At 40.4% G+C, this 19757-nt stretch overlaps 2 protein-coding genes across 2 annotated transcripts in view; both read right to left on the bottom strand.

Annotated features, from left to right (window-relative positions):
• Positions 1 to 4696: 4696 nt before the first annotated feature.
• Positions 4697 to 10260, bottom strand: BMP15 (bone morphogenetic protein 15). Its single transcript, XM_035289586.2, has 2 exons — positions 9884 to 10260; positions 4697 to 5581 (listed from the first exon to the last, which is right to left on the bottom strand). The coding sequence occupies exons 1-2, from the start codon at positions 10209 to 10211 to the stop codon at positions 4731 to 4733; spliced, it is 1179 nt and encodes a 392-aa protein (XP_035145477.1). The 5' UTR covers positions 10212 to 10260; the 3' UTR covers positions 4697 to 4730.
• A 4736-nt stretch (positions 10261 to 14996) lies between these two features.
• LOC144581048 (histone H3.3A-like) overlaps positions 14997 to 19757 on the bottom strand; it is a 28730-nt gene continuing 23969 nt past the window's right edge. Inside the window, exon 3 of the mRNA XM_078363030.1 lies at positions 14997 to 15559. Coding sequence (XP_078219156.1) covers positions 14997 to 15559 — 563 coding nt within the window. The remainder of the gene's footprint in view (positions 15560 to 19757) is intronic.

The raw sequence follows: 19757 nt of genomic DNA, 5'->3' as shown, positions 1-19757 counted from the left end.
CCCTAAAATTTATATGGAAATACAAATGACTCGGAATAGCCAAAACAATCTTGCTAAAGAATAAAAATATTTGGAAGAATCTCACTTTCCAATTTTTGTTTTGTTTTCTTTTGTTTTTTGAGAGAGGATCTCATTCCATTACCCAGGCTGGAGTGTGGTGGTGTTATCTCAGCTCACTTCCACCTCTGCCTCCCAGATTCTAGTCATTCTTGTGCCTAAGCCTCCAGAGCAGCTGGAATTACAGGCGTGTGCCACCATACTTGGCTAACTTTTGTATTTTTTAAAGTAGAGATGAGGTTTCATCATGTTGACTAGGCTGGTCTTGAACTCCCGGACTCAAGTGATCCACCTGCCTTGGCCTCCCTAAGTGCTGGGATTATAGGCCTGAGCAAACATGCCCATCTCACACTTTACAATTTCACAACTTACAACATATCTACAGTTATAAAGACAGTATTGTCCTGGCATAAGGATAGATATATAGATCAATGGAATAAACTTGAGAGTACACAAATAAACTTATATTTGTGGTCATTTTTTTGACACAGGTGCCAAGACAATTCAATGGAGAAAGATTAATCTTTTCAATAAATGATGCTGGGACAACTGTGTAACCACATGCAAAAGAATGAATTTGGACCTTCACCTCACACAGGATGTACAAATTAAGTAAAATAGGTGTAAAACCTAAATATAACAGCTAAAACTATGCAACACGTAGAAAAAGACATAGGTGTAAATTTTCATGACCCTTGGATTATTCAACTTTTCTCCAATGATACCAGAAGCACAAGCAGCAAAAAATAGATAAACTGGACTTCTTCCAAATTAAAAACTTTTGTGTTCAAAGAACGCCATCAAGAAAGTGAAATTATAATGCACAGAATCAGAAAATATTTGTATATCATACTTCTGATAAGAGATTAATATTTTAAACATATAAAGAACCTTTACAAGAGACAACACAATTTAAAACTGGGCACATGATTTGAATAGACATTTATCCAAAGATGATGTGCCAGTTGCCAATAAGCACATGGAAAGATGGTCAACGTCATTAGTCATTAGGGAAATGCAAAGCAAAACCACAAGGAGGCACCATTTCATTTCCACCAATATGGCTAGAATATAAAACACAGCCAATAATGAGTGTTGATGAGGATGTGGAGAAATTGGAACCCTCATACATTGCTGGATTATAAAAGGGTAAGGCCACTTTGGGAAATAGTTTCGTAGTTCCGCAAAATGTTAAATATACCGTATGATTCACCTTTTCAACTCCAAGATGTATGTACAAGAGGAATGAAAATATGCGTCTATATAAAAACTTCTCATGAACATTCATGGCAAGATTATTTATAATGACCAAAACATAGAAACGTGAATGATCCATCAGACTGATGAATAAGTTTGATATATCCTACAGAATATTAATCAGCAACAGAAAGAAACAAAGTACTGATATGTGCTATAACACAGGTGAATCTTGAAAATATACTGAAGCAGCCAGTTACAAAATCTAAATATCTTATGATTCTATTTGTTTAAATGTCCATAATCCAGAGAAAAAGAAAGTAGGTTAGTGGTTGTCAGGAGCTGGTAGTAAGGGTTAGGGGAATGAGGATTGACCACTAAAAGGCATGAGGTTTCTTTTGTGGTAAAATTACATTGTGTTGATGTTTACACAAGTCTGTGAATATACTGAAAACCGCTGAACTGTACACCTTAAATAGTAGCTTTTATGGTAAATTACACCTCAATGAGGCAGTTTTAAAAAAATAAGACTAATACCTCCTACACTTCATAGTGCTATTGGAAGAATTAACTGAAGAGATGAAATGTTTTACAAGGTTAGGCCAAATATTTTGTGTAACTGAAGTTCTGCCTGCTTTCCAACTTTGCCCAGAATTGGTTGTGACATACTACCAAGGTAAATGCAAAAGAGAGCCATGATTAGACACAAGCTTAAATGCCTACACCTGCTCCTTTTGCACCCACACATTAAATGAAGTTCTAGCTTACTCACTGGGATTGTTGGGGCAAGGTGGACTTTGCTTCCGACTTTCCCTTTCCAGGTCAAGTAACCATTTCTCTCCACCCACATGGGCAGACAGGCCCCACCCCCACCCATCAACATCCTCCACTAGCAAGCATGTCTTCTTCCTCTCAGAGAAAGGCTTGAGGTACAGAATTCTTACCTTGGATTTGAGAAAAAGTACTGAACTGAAGCAATATTTCAAAGAAAGACAGAATTCATAACATCATCCTAAGTAACCAAGTAACGCCATCCGGCCAGTGTTTTTCTTGGGTATTCTGATAACTCAGGGCTTAATGTATATAATAGGGCCAATTAATTCTGAACTCTCCATAAACAGATTAAATTTCCTATATATTCAGCACTCGCAAGGTTAAGAGATCATGACTTTCTGAAAATCCCTAAGAACCAAGATGCTGAACTCAGGATCTGGTCCTATAATCAAGGTCCGTCTTCAGGCCTGTTAGATATTTGTGCCTACCCCAAGTAGGCTGGGGAAATGGCTAGACTGGAAGCCCATAGTTCCTCTCTCAGACCAATTTGCAGCATATATAATGATTACAAAAACTGCCTAACATCGCTGTTATAATCTATTATGATTTAAATCATGATTTTGAAAATAGTGGGATTCAATAATCATCTTACTTGATATACAAAGTATTTTATATTTATTCCCATGGAAAAATAAAATGTGTGAAAATTGAGATGTTTCATGTCAGGAAGAATGTATCACTCACCAAAAAAGTCATAATTGTGTGTATTCATTAAGGACCTACTAGGTGTCAGGCTCTTATAATATAGAAAAGGGCAAGATGCAGTTGAAACTCCTCAAAAGGGGCTCCATCTTTTTGCAAGAATAAACATTTATACTAGAGTATATTATAGGCAAGTACAAAGTGCTATATGAACACAGAGGGACACTTAGAGACTTGCAAGATATTCAGTCTAGCTGAAGATGAACCTTGGTTATAAGACCAGATCCTAAGTTTAGCATCTTGGATCTTAGGGATTTTCAATAAGTCATGATCTCCTAGCTTTGTGAGTTCTGAATACATAGAAAACTTAATACACACCTGAGGCTGGTGTCTCAAGGGAACATTGAGAAGATGAGAAATGCCTGAACTGACTATTAATGATACAGTAAAGAAGGTAGACAGGCAAATGGATGTTAAGAAACAGCTCCTCAGTCACAAGAATAAAACCTGTATTTATACACTTGCAAGATATTCAGCCTAGCTGGAACCAGTTGTTGAAGGGAGTGTTAAAATAAGTTAGTTTACAATTAATAGGTAAGAAATGTAGGGATTTGACAAACACACATACCTACCCTAAATCAGTCCTATCCCATGAGAATTGCCATAAGACTAGTCAAGAGCAATTGGGTAGGGAAAGACTTACTGGGCTTACTGGGCTTCGCCAAAGGGGTACCTTGGTGAGGGCTGATGGCTAGCAGTGTTTCCTTAAGAGAGAACTTGTGAGGATGCACCAGCCCTGCCCTTCAGGGATTAGGGTTGAATTCCTAGCCTCAGCTAAAGGGAACGAAGAAAATAAATTCCTTCCACTCTCTCCCAGTTCTAACAACAGTCAAGATTTTCTTCAACAAAAGAATGATTTATTTGCAACAAAACCCAGTCCCATCACTTAAATACAGTATAGGAGTAGAAAGGAGTCACATTGCAAGCATTGTTTATTTCAGTATCTGGACCTGAGATCCAAACTGAACACATAAAACAGGCAAGCCCAGAATAAAAAGTCAGCTCCAGGCCTTGGCAGTTTTCACCCTCATCCCATACTCCTTCCATCACAGCCTTGTAATCCCCTGCACTCCCAATCAGGCCAACTCCTAGCCTCTGAGCCACCTGGGAACTTTCTTTATGCAGTAATTTACAGGGGTTTAAGCATCACATAAGGAAAATGCCCTGAACTCTATTGATCCATGGAATACTTAAAATAATTCCCCTATTCATAATACTAATCAACAATGACAGGTTTTCTCTTCTTCACCATAAATGCAGGTTTTGAAGTAGATTATCATCCCAGACAGTTTCATAATGTAGGTTCCTTATGGGCTTCCTTAAAGGCTACTGTACTCACTTAGGACAGAAAAGAATCCCAGGTACTTTTCCCAGATTCAGGGGCTAAGAGGAAAAGCCCTGCTGGTTTAGAAAAAGATTTCTATGAAGACTGTTACCTGAAAATTATCCAGCCTGTCTGAGAAAAGTTTAGAAGGCAGTGCAAACAGAGAAGCAGGCAATTTATCTGATTAGCCACTAGTAGTTTCTAGGACCTAGGAGGCAAGAAGAGTATAAAATCCCAAGCTATGCTCACCACCCTGAATCTTCTAGAGTTTCAGAGAATATGGACACTGGGAAGAACCCTCCTTTCCCAGGCTAGGAAAGGTTGGACAATTTCTGAAGTTCTACTGCTACAGACTGCTGACTTTGACAAAGCCCCAAGGAAGACAAAATAGAGGACATCTTATCCAAGCAAGGGCTCTGACTAGTGGTCAAACTGTACTGATTCATGCTAGGAGACTGCTATCAGAACTGTTTCTACAAAGTGGGGGAAGAGACTTAAGTAACAAGGCAAGAAATAAAACCTACAGATTGGTACAGGATCACTTGCAGTTTTAACATTGATATTTTAAACTCTCCTCCAACTTCCTGGGAAACCTGAGCTATCTGTGCTTTTGCTGTCATCTGCATGTACAAGACTCAGCAATCATACCCTCATACTCCTTATACAAAATACTCCCATTTGCCTCAATCAGAAGGACGCTAATGGGAACGTACTTATACGGGACACAGGACGGCCGAGGGACACTCGGGTCCACCAGCTGATTGACAAGGTTCTGAACAATGGCATGATTGGGGGAATTGAGATCACCGCGTAGTACTCGGAGACATGTTCCTTTACAGTAGTTCGGGGTGTAGAATGGGGGAGCAATGATCCAGTGATCCCAGCCCAGCTGGCGGAAGCTGACTTGGAAAGGGTGGAGGGAACACTGGTTATTTTCAGGCTCACTATCTTTCAAGGAAGAGGCAGTAGCCTCAGCTGAGATACTGCTTGCTTGTCGGGTTCTCCGTAGAAGAGGGGATTCCCTTTCCATGATCTCCTCCATGCCCATGGGAAGTTTAGCCTTCTGAATGCTTTTATGAGTATCATTGAAATAGAGTAGCAAGAAGGCAATGTCCAAGGATGAAGCGCCATGCCAGAGATCAAGACCAACACTATGTTTTTGCTGCTGACACATAAAACGGAGTCTCAGGATCCTCTGTCTCTTGTTATTCCAGAACCTTTGCTGAACATGTTGTGTGATATCCATCTCTTTCCAAGCGTTAGACATCAGGGAAGGCTTTGAGGAACCTCCTTCTGAGGAAGGAAAGTGTTTGGTTGGGCTTTTCTGAACCCAGGGCTCCACATGGCAGGAGAGATTGAAGCCAGTTACTTGGAGATGATGGCGGTAAACCACAGTGGCTCTAACTAGTTGGTATAATCCTCGGTTTGGTCTGAGAGGAAAGCCCAGTATTTGTATATGCCAGGTACCTGCACAAGTAAGAGGGAACAAGAGCAGAGGTTTAGCTTACCTCCCAACCTGAGTCTTCCTCAAAGACCTGCTTGATACAGACTGGCAGCTACAATCAGCCCTAAAATTAACTCAAGGTAAAAGGAAACCATCATTTATTGAGCACTTACTAATACACTAGATGCTTTACATGTATTAGCTCTTTAATTCTCAATAGTCTTAGGAGATAGTTATCATCTCTATTTTGCAGACAAGGAAATTGAGGCTCAGAGAAGCTATGTCAAAGGACAGATAGCCGGTATATGGTAGAGGTAAGATTTGAAGCCAAGTCTGTTTGTTTTTCTTAAGAGAAACTGTCTCACTGTTAGATTACTTACAGTGTTGGGCTCAGGGGGGAAAATTTGAATATAGAATTACCTTGTGCACATACTCTATGTAGGGAGAAGATCAATATTATTATTAGTTGACTATTAAATGTGTCCATTTAGAATTGTCGAAACATACATGGATTAAGAAAGAATCTTTATGTCATCTCACTATACACGTGCAGCTTTGGGACAGCAATTCAATATTGGGTGCTGTGGCCTGCTATAATTTCAAGCTCAGGATCAAGGCAGTACAAAATAATTTTTTCTAGCCTCCTCTAGTACAGACAGCTATCTTACTACTTCTGCCTTCCATCTACTTTAAGAATTGCTTCTTAAGCATCTTTTCCTCCATTGGCCCTCAATCTCTCTTTGCCAGTCCTTGCTGGAAATTGTTCTCCATTTATCTCACTCGTTTCACCACTACTTCTCTAAATACTGACCACTATTTCTCTAAATACTATTTTCCACACAGTCTTGATCACATAAATATTTTGTTTGCTGAGAAGTCTACTAAAAGCTGCATGCTCCTTCGTGAATAAGAACTTTAATCCAAACTGTATTGCTGACATCCAACTGTCAAAGGATTAAAAGGTTGCACCCAAGGTGCTCCAAACTTCTGCACCCCCTCCCTGCAAAGGTCAAGAGCAAAGACTACAATAGCCTGGCACCTCAGGAAAAGAGCCACCTCTCATCTTCAGACATCAGTAAATAATTCCAGGTTAATTTGCATATTATTCTCCTACTCCTTCTTCACTGAATCCACAAGACTGGAATACTTCATTAGTTGTGGCATTTTCAACATAGAAGTTCTTTAACATCTTGATGTTCCAGAAATTTTTTTCCCCCAGTCTCACTCTGTCACCCAGGCTGTAGTGCAGTGGTGCAATCATGGCTCACTACAGCCTTGACTTCCCAGGTTCAAGAGATCCTCTCATTTCAGCCCCCCTGAATAGCTAGGACTACAGGTACATGCCACCATGCCCAGCTTTTTCTGTTTTGTTTCTTTGTTTTGCCATGTTGACAGGCTGGTCTCAAACTCCTGGGTTCAAGTGATCTGCCCCCTTTGGCCTCCCAAAGTGCTGGGATTAGCAGTCATTTGAGCCACTGCACCCAGCCCCAGAATGTCTTTAAAAGTTCAAATTCCAACTCATGCTTAATATACCCTTGGGTTTGGGGCACTAGATATTATTCACACAAATCTAAGTCAGGCTTATGTTTGCTTTCTCAAGTTATTCCATACTCCCTTCTTACAGTAATCTTTCTTAGAGGCCCACCCATAAACCTGCTCCACCCTGCCTATAAAGGAACCCAACCCAAGCTCTAGCAGGCTGTCTGGGGAGGAACTGCCCTTTCCTTTGAGACCTTGACATCACATGTTTCCTGAAGCAGGATGGGGTTGCTAAGAATCAGAGCCAGGAAGGGTCTGGTCAGAGCTTTTCAGGGAAAGGGCTGACTCACACTTCCTGTGTGATTGAATTTGTCATCTGTCTCTGGATCCTTTCCAGAGTCCCTAGATACCAATATGTTCCACAGTGAGACCAGGATACATGCCTAATTCTAGGTATCCTCCTTTCTAGCCTCACATCATCTGTATATGCCTAATTTTTTCTTCATTTGTGAGATTGGTCTTTTTTTTCCCCTTGAGAAAGGGTCTCACTGTCACCCAGGCTGGAGTGCAGTGGCACAATCATGGCTCACTGCAGTCTCAACCTCCCAGGCTCAACTGAGCCTCCTGAGTAGCTAGGACCACAGGTGTGCACCACCACACCCAGCTAATGTATTTTTATTTGTTGTAGAGACATGCCTCCCTATGTTGTCCAGGCTGGTCTCAGACTCCTGGACTCAAGTGATCTTCCCATCTTGGCCTCCCACAGTGCTTGATTTTGTGCAACTTTCTGTTGCACTTACAAATAGGATCCAGATCCCTTATCACAGCCTACAAGTCCCTGCTTCTCATCAGCCTCATATCCTGCCATTTCCCACAATGCTCATGAGGGTCCAGCCATACTAATTTTCCCCTGTTCTTTAATTGGAACAAACTTGTTTTCACCCTCTAGGCATTTGCACCTGTCATTCCTCTGCCTAAATCAGGCTTCTCCCTACTCTTCCCATGCCTAGCTTATCTTATAGACCTGAGCTCAAATGGCACTTTTTCAAAGATAAATTCCCTGACAACTCCATGGAAAGGGAAGATTTCATTGCCATTCTATATCTTAACAACTGACTTCATCCTTTGATAGCACTTACCACAATTCACGATTTAACTGTGTGTGCTTCTTTGTCTCCCCTATGAGAACACATGCTCCATGAGAGTAGGGGTTTTACCTATCTTGATGATATCTGTATGCCTAGTACTCAGTAGGAGCCAAATAAATATTTGTTCAATGAATTTCTACCCACACCATTTTCTCTTTCCTATATCAGAATACACTTATCTGCCTCAATTCATGGCCTCTTTGCTCCTTCTGCAAGGTCACTTTCAAGTACTACCTCCTCCATGAGGCCTTCCAATAGTCTCCTCGCTTCCCAATCCTGGCTTCAAGCAATGAGCCATTTCTTCTCATAGGTCCTGGGAGCCCTACTGTTTATCCTTTCCAAAGCACTTGGCATACTGTAATATTATGTAATTATCCATTCCACTATACTGGGAGCTTCCAGAGGTTGGGAAATTTTTGCTTCTATATACCCAACCCAAACACACTGTCTGGCACTCAATTAAAATCCAACAGGGAGTCATAACAGCATGATGATTAACACACAGCCTTTGGGTCTGAGGACCTCGGTTTGATACCTGGCTCTAGCAATTACTAGTTGTATGACATCGAGTAAATGACTCTGATCCTCAGTTTCTTCACCTATCAAGTAGGTATGTTAATACTACCTCCTAATCTGGTAGTTGTGAGGATTAAGATAATGTGTATAAAATATTGTGTGCAATGCGTGGCACACAGTAAGCTCACAGTAAAGGTTAGGTACGAGAATATTGTCTTACTTGGGGAAGGGGTTAAGTCCTGTCTCTTTTCGCCTTTGAGACTAGTGAAGGTCACAGATTGATCTCATTAGGTTCCCAAGAATTCCTTGAAGTTGATGACTGTCTGCATACCCTAGAGAGTCCTACATTTCAGGAGCCCACTGCTGTCCTGGAACAATGTCTGATGCAAATGTTGAAAGCAAAATCAAACGTGATGGGAACAAGAAAAAGTTCCAAAATACACTTAGTACTAGAATCCCAAAGTAGCAATATGACCCAAGTAGAAAAACCGCTGGGGGTACAAGGATATTGGAATACTGCATTTAAAGACTTAAGAAGTTACCGACAGACTTTAGAATCAGACAGACTTGAGCTGAAATCCCATCTCTGCTACCCACTCTGCAACACTTGCAAATTACTTAACCTCTCCATGCCTTAGTTTTAAAATCAGGCTAATTGCATCAAGACAGCTGAGATAGTAGCTTTCATTAAGAATTAAATACAATAGCAGATGCTCACAGAGCCAGGTATGCAGACCCTCAGATGTTAGCTTATTTATGTCCTTTCTGAGGCCTTATAAGTTTCCCCAACTAACTCAGCATCCTGTACTCTATGCCTTCTAAGAGCAAGCCACTTAAATAGCCCTCCAGAAGAGTATAGCTGGGTATATCTGAATTACATTATTCAGAACTATCACAAGCAAAAGGTTTCTGTGAAAGATAGGTGTTAACACATCATTCAGTTGTCCTGGGACCCAGAAAACACTTCTCAGTAGGCACCAAAGCAATCTGTTCTTAAGTTGATGCCGTGAAGGAAGTAGGCTTGGTGCTGGTTTCTCCCTGACTTACTATCCTTTGAAAGCCAAGACTAAAGAAACAACCTGCCCACACAGCAATAAGGCCGCAAACCCACCAATTCCCTTTTCTCTACACTCCTCTCCACTTCTCTCCCGTCAAGGGCAGTATGGGGTCATAGCAACTCACCTCTGCGAGGCTTTGCTGCATTGGTCAAGGGCTTCACCAGCCTCACCATGGTGGCCCCAATGGTGCGGTTCTCTCTAGGGTGCCCATGTGAGTCAGCTGAACGCTGGTACAACTCCAGCATGTACCGCAGTGAATGTCCTAGGAGCCGGGGCTTCCTTGGCTGTTCACCAGGAGATTCTTCTAACAGCTCCTGAATCAGGGGCAAGGTAGGGGCCTCAGCTGGGAGAGCAATAGAGGACTGCCCTCCTTCTGCCATTTGGGCCCCATGTTCCGTGAAAAGCACTAGTTCCCAAAGAAAAAGAATTCTAAGAATACTGAGGAGGGTCATCTTGAAAGGCTTGGTGTTCAACGACAGGCCCCAACACAAGTCCAAGGGATGTCACTCTGATCGTTTCCTTTCATGCAGATAACTGCATCCTGGCTCCACAACCAAGGATGGGGCATGAAAAAGAAAGGCAGGCAGGCCCTATGTTGCTTTCTCTAAGAGGATCTCCTGGGCCAAAGAATGCCTTATAACTTGGCCTCTTTGCATCAAAACAAACAGAAGGTGGAACAACGCAGCATGCCCCTCCCGCTCTCCAGGGCTGAGAACAAGATAGTACCAATTGAGAGGCTGAGGTAACTAAAAGGAGAGGTCCATTTCAGGCCCCACTTCCTTAACTTATCCACTAGAATGGAAAAAAGCAGCCTGACCCTACTTTGCCCTACAGCCTTAAAAGTAGTCCCTTAATCTACCCTTAAAGGGCCAGAGGCCTCCTGTTCCCATCCTACTTCCATGCCTCTAATGCAGCATTTCCCAAAATATGGTCTGCTAATAATCTGCAGTGAAACTATCTGGGGTGATTATTAAGAATGTAGACTCCTGCGTCTGAACCCAAACATGGATTCTCCAGGGTGGTGTCCAGATATCTGGGTCTTGACAAGTGCTCCAGGAAATTCCTTTGAGAACCTAAAATGTGGAAGCTACTGAGTATGGCTGCTGGAGCTTGAAGAAGATGCTGAAACAGTGGTTCTCAATCTTGGCTGTAGATTAGAATCATCTGGGAGGCTTTAGCTATTATTAATGCCTGGGTACCATTCTGATGTAATGGGTCTGGGTTGTAACTAGCGCATGAGGATTTTTTTTAAGTTCACAAGTGATTTTAATGTGCAGCCACATTTAAGGACTCTGCTTATAATTTTCTGGTTTTGCATGGAAGGTGCTGAGACCTTGATTGGGCTTCATTAAAGAAGCCTGAGGAAGTAGAAGAGCAATCAATGAATGGGAGCTAACCTAGCTCAGATGGTTAATGTCAAGCAGCAGGGCTGGGCCTGTTTTAAGGCTACCTCAGACCAGGATTCTGCAGAAAGATAGTAGGTATAGTCCTGGCCTCATCAAAGTAGAAACATATGGGGATCTGCAGAGAAAGTGGGGAAACAGGTCAAGACCTGGCTCTATGAGATGATGAATCAGGCTTGATTTGTGGGAGGCCTTTACCTTACACCAGGAATATTTATGGATAGACAACATTATTGTGGAACAGGGATGGACTTTGTAATCAGGCAGATCTCTGTTTGAGTTTCTCTGATTGAGATCTGTGCTTGTTTGAGTTGAGATTTGTGTTTGAGTTATGATTCTGTCCCTAGCTGTAATTTAACCTTTCCAAGGCAAATTTCTAGCTGTAATTTAACCCTTCCAAGGCAAATTTCTTCCTTTCTCTACACCTTAGTTTTCTCACCTGTAGAATAGGGATAACACGTTTTACCTCACAGGTTGTTGTGGGGACACAGGGAAATAAGCTACGTTAATTGCACAAAGCCTAGTTTGACACAAGACACGGTTGCTAATGGTTGCATGTTTAAATTTATTTGTTCTCTTCCTCTTTTTTTTTTTCTGACATGACCTTGGGCACTGGCACGTAGTGTAAAACAAAGGCATAGGCTTAGGGGTCCTCTACATCTGGACTCAAATTTCAGCTCAAAACTCATTAGCTGGGTTACTTTAAGCAAGATTTCTCCCAGATTTAGTTTCTTCATCTATACTGCTGGCTCCTTCAGAGAGTTGTTGTGAGGGTTGAACTGTATAATATACAAGTAAGGGATATAAACAGATGACTCACAATAAGCAAAATTTAAGTGGTCAAATGTCTGAAAAGATGTATTAGAAATCTGAAGAACTCAGCTGAAAACTATATTAAGATACTATTCAACACCCACTGGATTGATAGCATCTGAAAATTCTGACACTATTAAGTTCAGGTGAGGGTATGGAACATAAGTATAATATATAGACTATATAGAGAGATATGGAACATCTCACACTGCTGTTGAGAGTGTGATTTGGTATAATCATTTTGGAGAGCAACCTGGCATTATCTCCATTAAGGCTGAAGATAAACAATTCAGCAATGCTACTGCTAGAGCAGTAGCACTTTTAGACACTTTTGACTTACAAAAATAAATACATTTTACATTGTTACCCATTACAAACACAAGCACACACCCATATATATCTTGAAGTAAATCTTTTCTGAAACAATACTTATCCTTACAACATACTGGAAAAGGCAATACAGTTGACCCTTGAACAACCTCACCCCATCTCCCATGCAGTCAATATTTTGCATAACTTGACTCCAAACTTAACTACAGTTGAACCTTGAACAACATGGGTTTGAACTTCCTGAGCCCATTTAAACATGGATTTTTTTTCAGCTAAACATGGATCAAAAATACAATATTCACAGGATGCAAAACCCACTTACACAGAGGACTGACTTTTTGTATGTGCAGGTTTTGAAATACAGACTGTGCGTGACTTGAATATGTACAAGTTTCGGTATCTGAAGTAGGTCCCGGAATCAATCTCTCATGTAAACAGAGAGGAGGGATGACTATACTAATAGTCCACTGTTGACTAGACGTCTTATGGATAATAATCAATTAACATATTTTGTATGTCCTATGTTTTATATACTGTATTCCTACAATAAAGTAAGCTACAGAAAAGAAAATGATTTTTAAGGCCAGGTGTGGTGGCTCAAACCTGTAATCCCAGCACTTTGGGAGGTCAAGGAGGGAGGATTGCTTGAGCCCAGGAATTCAAGACCAGCCTGGGCAACATGCTGAAATATCGTCTCTACAAAAAATACAAAAATTAGCCAGGATGGTGTGTGCACCTGTGGTCCAAGCTACTCAGAAGGCTGAGGTGGGAGGATTGCTTGAGCCATAACGGCGTCACTGAACTCCAGCCAGCCTGGGTGACAGATCAGGACCCTGCCTCAGAAAAAAATGATTTAAAAACATAAAATACATTTACAATATTGTACTGTATTTATCAATACTCTAAGTTTACATCGTCAGTCTGAAATGGCCAGTAACCACAGCTGCAGATCTCAATCTATGATATATATTAAGCATTTCAACTTTTTGTTGGAATGTCACGACTTTGCTTTTTAGGAGCACTTCTGGCAGCAGTAGTGGCACTTCATATGAGTCCCACAGTGTTATTCATGGTTTACAATAGTGCACTAAACGCAATGAAACATACACGGTGAAACGTACAGGAGAACTGCCGGAGATGGCTTTGTTTTTTTCTTTTTTGAGCCAGAATCTCACTCTTTTGCTCAAGCTGAAATGCAGTGGCACGATCACGGCTCACTGCAGCCTCAGGAGAGATCAATTTTTATTATCTCCATATGCAATTCATTGGTAAAGCGGACCACTCAATGGGAGATGATTAGCATCACATGGTGGCATTTTAAGCAGATACTCTCAGCACTTGAGCTCACCACCATGGCAACAGGAGGTGGGTACATAATTTTATGCAGTTATGATTAAATACTGCATCTTTACAGTTGTTTACATTTCCCTTGACTGTGAATGGTACCATGTATGGTCTGTGTGTGTGTAAATTTTGATAAATTTTAACTTTTTGCAATAGATTTTATGGTAGAAACTAATATAGACTAGTGTTTACATATATTGATGCATTCATAACATAGGTAACTGTTTAAGTTTTTTGATATTTCTAGGCTATACAGTTCATCTGCAAGTTTTTACAAATTGTTGAAATCCCCAAATATGTTCTAATATATTTATGGAAAAAATCTGCATATAAGTGAACCTATGCATTTCAAACTCATGTTGTTCAAGGGTTAACTATATCATTGGAGGTGAGAATACAGCTCTGTAAGCAGAATCCTAAATTTAAACTCCAACTCCACCACTTGTTAGCTTGACCTTGGATAAACTACTTAACTTCTCTGTGCCTCAGTTTCCTCATCTGTAAAATGAAAATCATAGCCTCTCTCTGCTAAATCTTCTAACATGTAAAATAGGATTTTTTTTGTGAGGATTAAATGAGTTAATACATGTAAATCACTTAAAAGACTGCCTGGCACAAAGTAAGTACTAGATGTAGGTTAGTTATTATTACATTTGTTGCAAGCTGAATTCCCCAGAAAGCTGAGACTCAACCTGATATGCATGCTAGTTCTGGCCTCACGAGTTGTAGAGACGCAGCCAAGAAGACAGAAGATGCTGTACTCTATTTCCACACACTGCCTCCTCTCCTAACCCCTTCTCTGCTTCCCAAAAGTTTCTTTGTTCTTTAACCTCTGTCTGTTACCAATTTAAACATCCTATCTTCCTTTTTTTTATAGTTTAATGTATTTTAATAGCAAACTTACAGGAACAGCAGAGAAGATAGACAACATTAAAAGCATGTACTTGCATGTAGGAAAACTCAGAAAAGTATAGTGGATGGATGAAATGTACTATATGGTAAAAATGCTACAAACACCAATTAGTTGCTGTCAATAAGAAATTTACTTGTTTTAAAAAAATACAAATGCTGGCGTTGTTCAGAAAACTTTAACAGGTTTATGTGTGATTATTATAAAGTTGAACCGCTGAAACTTGTTCACTGAAACATTTTAATGTACATTAATGCTTTAAGTCTCCACATTTATATGAAAAATTCACACACAAATGAAAACAGAAAAACTGCCAAAACCTGATTTCTGTTCCCTATTTTTCCACTTGAAATCATATACTTAGGTACCTTTTAACCCCATGGGAAAAAATTATCTAAGGTTCAGAACTACCAATAACAGGAAGAAGAGAATTTTTTTTAGGATAAAATGTTTCCCATCATAGTGGATTCATAAGCATGTTCTCCACGTATGTGGCGTGCTAGCTGGATGCTTTTTGGCATAATTGTTGCACGTCTGGCATGGATAGCACACAGGTTGGTGTCTTCAAAAAGGCCTACCAGATTGGCCTCACTTGCCTCCTGCAGAGCACCCATAGCTGTGCCCTGGAAGTGCAGATATGTTTTGAAGTCCTGAGCAATTTCTTGCACCAGATGCTGGAAGGGAAGTTTGCAAATCAGAAATTCAGTGGGCTTCTGATAACGTCTAATTTCACGGAGAGTCACAGTACCAGGCCTGTAATGATGAGGTTTCTTCACCCCTCCAGTAGAGGAGGGCGCATTCTTACAAACGGCCTTTGTAACCGGTTGCTTCCTGGGTGCATTACCACCGGTCGATTTGCAGGCAGTCTGCTGTGTATGAGCCACGATATAGAGACCTCCTTCCTTACCCACTTTCTCCTTCTGCTGGAGCTGGCATTGGAGAGTGACAGCAGTGTGGTGGTGGCTGCGAACACCACTTCCTATGTTTCTATTCAACACAACTACATTAAAAAAGAATTCAATACAACTACATTTTTAAAAAAACAACAAGATGTCAGAACAACTAGCAAGAGGTCCATATAAAAGTTTGGAGCATGATTTTCTTTGATGTTTCAGTGATGTTGGATTGGGTTTACATATGTCAAGAACATTTCCTTGCCATCTCTATTAGTAGTGGGATTTTGATACAGGATCATAAGAAGTAGAAAGAGAAAACATATTACATTGGAAAGAGCATGATTTGGGTTTAAATTCCTGGTTCTGTTATTTTTTGGCCAATGCTTAATATCTCTGCATCTCAGTTTTCTTAACTGTAAATAGGGGTATTGTTTGCACTTGTAGGGTTGTGGTGAGATTTAAATGAGACAATGTATCTAAAATATCTAGCACGTATATTATCCTCAATAAATGCTCAACTTAATCATTAATAGTGTACAATTTTAAAGTACACCTAAAATATATCTGACTGAGGCCGAGTGTGGTGGCTCAGGCCTGAAATTCCAACACTTTGGGAAGCCAAGGCAGGTGGATGGCTTGAAGCCAGGAGTTTGAGACCAGCCTGGTCAACATGGTGAAACCCCATCTCTACTAAAAATACAAAAAATTAGTGAGGCATGATGGCATGTGCCTGTAATCCCAGCTTCTTGGGAGCCTGAGGCACAAGAACAGCTTGAACCCAGGAGGTGGAGGTTGCAGTGAGCTGAAATCGAGCCACTGCCCTCCAGCCTGGGCGATAGAGTGAGACCCTGCCTCAAAATTAAAAAATAAAATATATCTGACAGAAGGAAGCATCTTTTCAGCACCATAGTGGAATTCCATCCCTCTACCCAACAAGGCTTTGGGAGGCTCGCCTGGCTGAGTCTCCTATTATTATCTATTTTCATTGTCTAAAATGGATATTAATAGGGTTGTTGTGAGAATGAAATAGGCTTATGCATGTAATATGCATACTTTCTTCTGGACACTACACTCAACTTTCTTATTTTCAGAAAGAAACAATTTCTTATTTCAAAGAAAGAATAAAAATCCAACCCCATTCTTATCATCAGACTTGAAAAGAAGTTGACATCATTGTTTTCTGGAAATGCCCTGTGGTGGGCCTAAGGTATGCAACAGCCCCAAACCCCCAGAAGAGGGCACCAGCTGTCTTTCTAGCCTTCTAGTTGATGGCGGGGTTGGGGGTGGGGGTAGGGGGCAGCCATTTAATAGGTGATTGGAACAAGATCTACAAAAGAATATATACCAGCCATTCTGCTTTAGAAAAAGCCAGTATGTGAAAAAAGCTAATTATAAATCAGGAAATTTAGGAGATGATGACTGACATGACAAAAGGACACAGCAAAATGGATCACTGCAATTTGCTTTGAATGGCAGGAACCCTTAAAGCTCAGTATGAATTACTTTTTCAAACTACAATGTTCTGGGCACCCTACTAATGATAGATCATGAAATTTACAAATAATGGATTTTTATCTAACTTTTCAGAATATGGCTATTGTATTAAGCACACATGTATAATAGAATTCTTCCTTTAAATGGTCGTAACTTACATTTTCTTACAATTGCATTTTTCATCAAATATCTAGTAATCACTTCCCATGTGGTTGTGTTAGGTGTTAAGGTGCAGGACAAGAGCTAGGCTGCTTGGTTTAAATTGCAGCTCTGTCATCACTCTTACCATGGTAATTTAGGATAATTGACTTAATCTCCCTGTGCCTTAGCTTCCTCATCTAATAATAATGGTAATAATAGCATCGTGTTAGAGGGTTGTTGTGAGATTGAAATAAGCTTATACAGCTATTAAGTTGACACAAAAGTAAGTGCGGTTTTTGTCATTATTTGGGATTGTCATTTTTGTCATTAATTTCAATGACAAAAACCTCACTTACTTTTGCACCAACCTAATAATATGTGTACTTTGTTCTAGACACTACACTAGACCCTTAGAGTGCAGAAATTAATGGGACAAGCCCTGTATCTGCAGCACTCACAGGCACAATGCTAGGCACTAGGGTTGGCTGGGGACATCAAGATAAAATTTCTATCTCAAGAAAATAACAACCTGGATCAGGACATACTAGATAGGAAACATTTCCAATAGCCATGACATTTCCTCTGATTACTAAGTTCCCAAGAAACGGACCTATTTCCTAGATAAATTTTATTTTAAAAATAATTTTCATTTTCCATAAAACAAAAGGGTATGCTGTATCACGTAAAGATATTTATTGATCTGGCACTAGGCTACATCATTTTACATATTATACTTTAATCTTAATAGCAACTCTATGAAGTTAAGCATTATTATTCTCATTTACAGCTGAAAAAATTGAAAATAAGGAAAGGTAACTTGCCCAAGGTAGTAGCACAGCTCTCAAATGGTAGACTGCACTAGGATTTGGACCCAAGGAAGGCTGACTCTTCTTGAACCTTATTAGTAGCTATATAAGCTGCCGATGATCATTTGGCACCTTAAGAAAACACATTTCATCTGTAAAATTATCCCACAGAGATTTCTGAACACGGTACGAAAATCTAAGCTCTGTGAAGTCAAAGATCATGCCTATTTTATTAATTATTGTAGATGCTCAATAAATATTTGTTGAACAAATGGTAGCAGTAGGAGCTTATCATTCTTTCAGAAATCCAGGCTGATGGGCAGACTCTTGCTGAATATGTTGTAATGTATCCTTAGAGGAAGCTCTTCTGAGTTTTGAAGTACAGGAAAGTCTGAAACAACCACATTCCTCAATTCTTTCAATCCTATGCAGAAAAAGTAAATCAATATTGCCTGTATTAAGAAGTCCTTGAGACTCTCTCAATCTCTAAATATTTTAGCAGCCCCAAGAAAAAACATGCCCCCTTTGCCATGCCTGGGTAGCAAGATTCACTGCTCCTAGCATTTAGAAATGGGCATTGCACCAGCCTCACTGGCTTGAAGACCAGAGCAGTTCTAACCCAATTGCAGTTGGTTCAGGTCCAGACTCAGATGAAGCCAAATCAGCCTCAGGTCATGGACTCAACACTAAAACACACTCATCCAGCCTCAGCAGTATGCCAAGGATTGTACTGGGTAGACGATAGTGAAATCCAATATAACAAGCAAAACATGTGCAAAGTCCTGAGGATGCAAAAGACCTGTGTGGATGGAGCACAAAGAAGAGAATGGGGGAAAGAGTTCCAGGTAAGACTGGTGTGATAGGTAGGAACCAGACGACGCATGGCCTTGTAAGAGATGCTGCTAACTTTTGTGTATCTTTCTGAAAATGAAAACAAGGGTGGACAGAGTGGAAAAAGGCACTCCTTCTGGGTGGATACCTATATATACATTATATACCCTATAAATGCATGGTTTAGCAAGGAGAACACGGGCTGGATTTCAGTCCTCACATGTTCCCTTGATAAGGACCTTTGTGTTGTGCTCCAACTGCACAGCCATGCACAACTACTCTATTTATAAGGCTTCTGGACTTCCCTGTGGTGTAGCCTCACTGGCATTCTGGTTTTCTTTCCATTTTTCCAACAAACTAGATTACCTTTTACCTCAAGACCGTTACATATATTGTCTCCTTTATCCAGAATATTCTTTCCTCTCCCCTACCCCAGGGTACTCTCTCTCAGCTTTCATCTCTCAGCTCAAGCATCTCTTCCTTGAGGAACTCTTCCCTAGGTCCTAGGTAAGATCTAAAAAGTATTTGAGGAAGATGTGTAATGAGGTTGACACTTGAGTTGGATCCACAGTTATGAACAGGATTTTGATAGGTGGAGAAAAGAAGCTTGCCAATCCAGGATCCTTTCAGAATTTTTCAAATATTGCCTTGAAAATTGTAGGAAGGACCTGAAGAGCAGTGTCATCCCTACCATGGGTCCCTTATGGAAAGTTGGGCAGCATTTTTAAGGCACAGCAATTATAAGAAACAAATTCTGATACAAGTCACTGATACTTATCAGCTACTGTATACTGGATCCTTTGTGCATTTGTTTGTTCATTAATCACAACTGTGAAGTAGGTACCGTAATTGTATTCCTGTTTTACAGGAAGAGGAATTGAAGTTCAAAGCAGTTAAGTGATTTAACCTGGATCAAGCAGTTATAATGACAGGCAGATTTGCACTCAGGTCTTTTGAGTCCCAGGCCAGGGCTTTTGTCATACCTTTGAGGAATCTGTACTTACCTTCTGCAGCATTCTTCAGGGTTGGA

Source organism: Callithrix jacchus, chromosome X (assembly GCF_049354715.1).
Source record: "Callithrix jacchus isolate 240 chromosome X, calJac240_pri, whole genome shotgun sequence".
NCBI classification, from domain to species: Eukaryota; Metazoa; Chordata; class Mammalia; order Primates; family Cebidae; genus Callithrix; species Callithrix jacchus.
The sequence above is the reverse complement of the archived record's forward strand: the minus strand, read 5'-3'. Positions and strand labels throughout refer to the sequence as shown.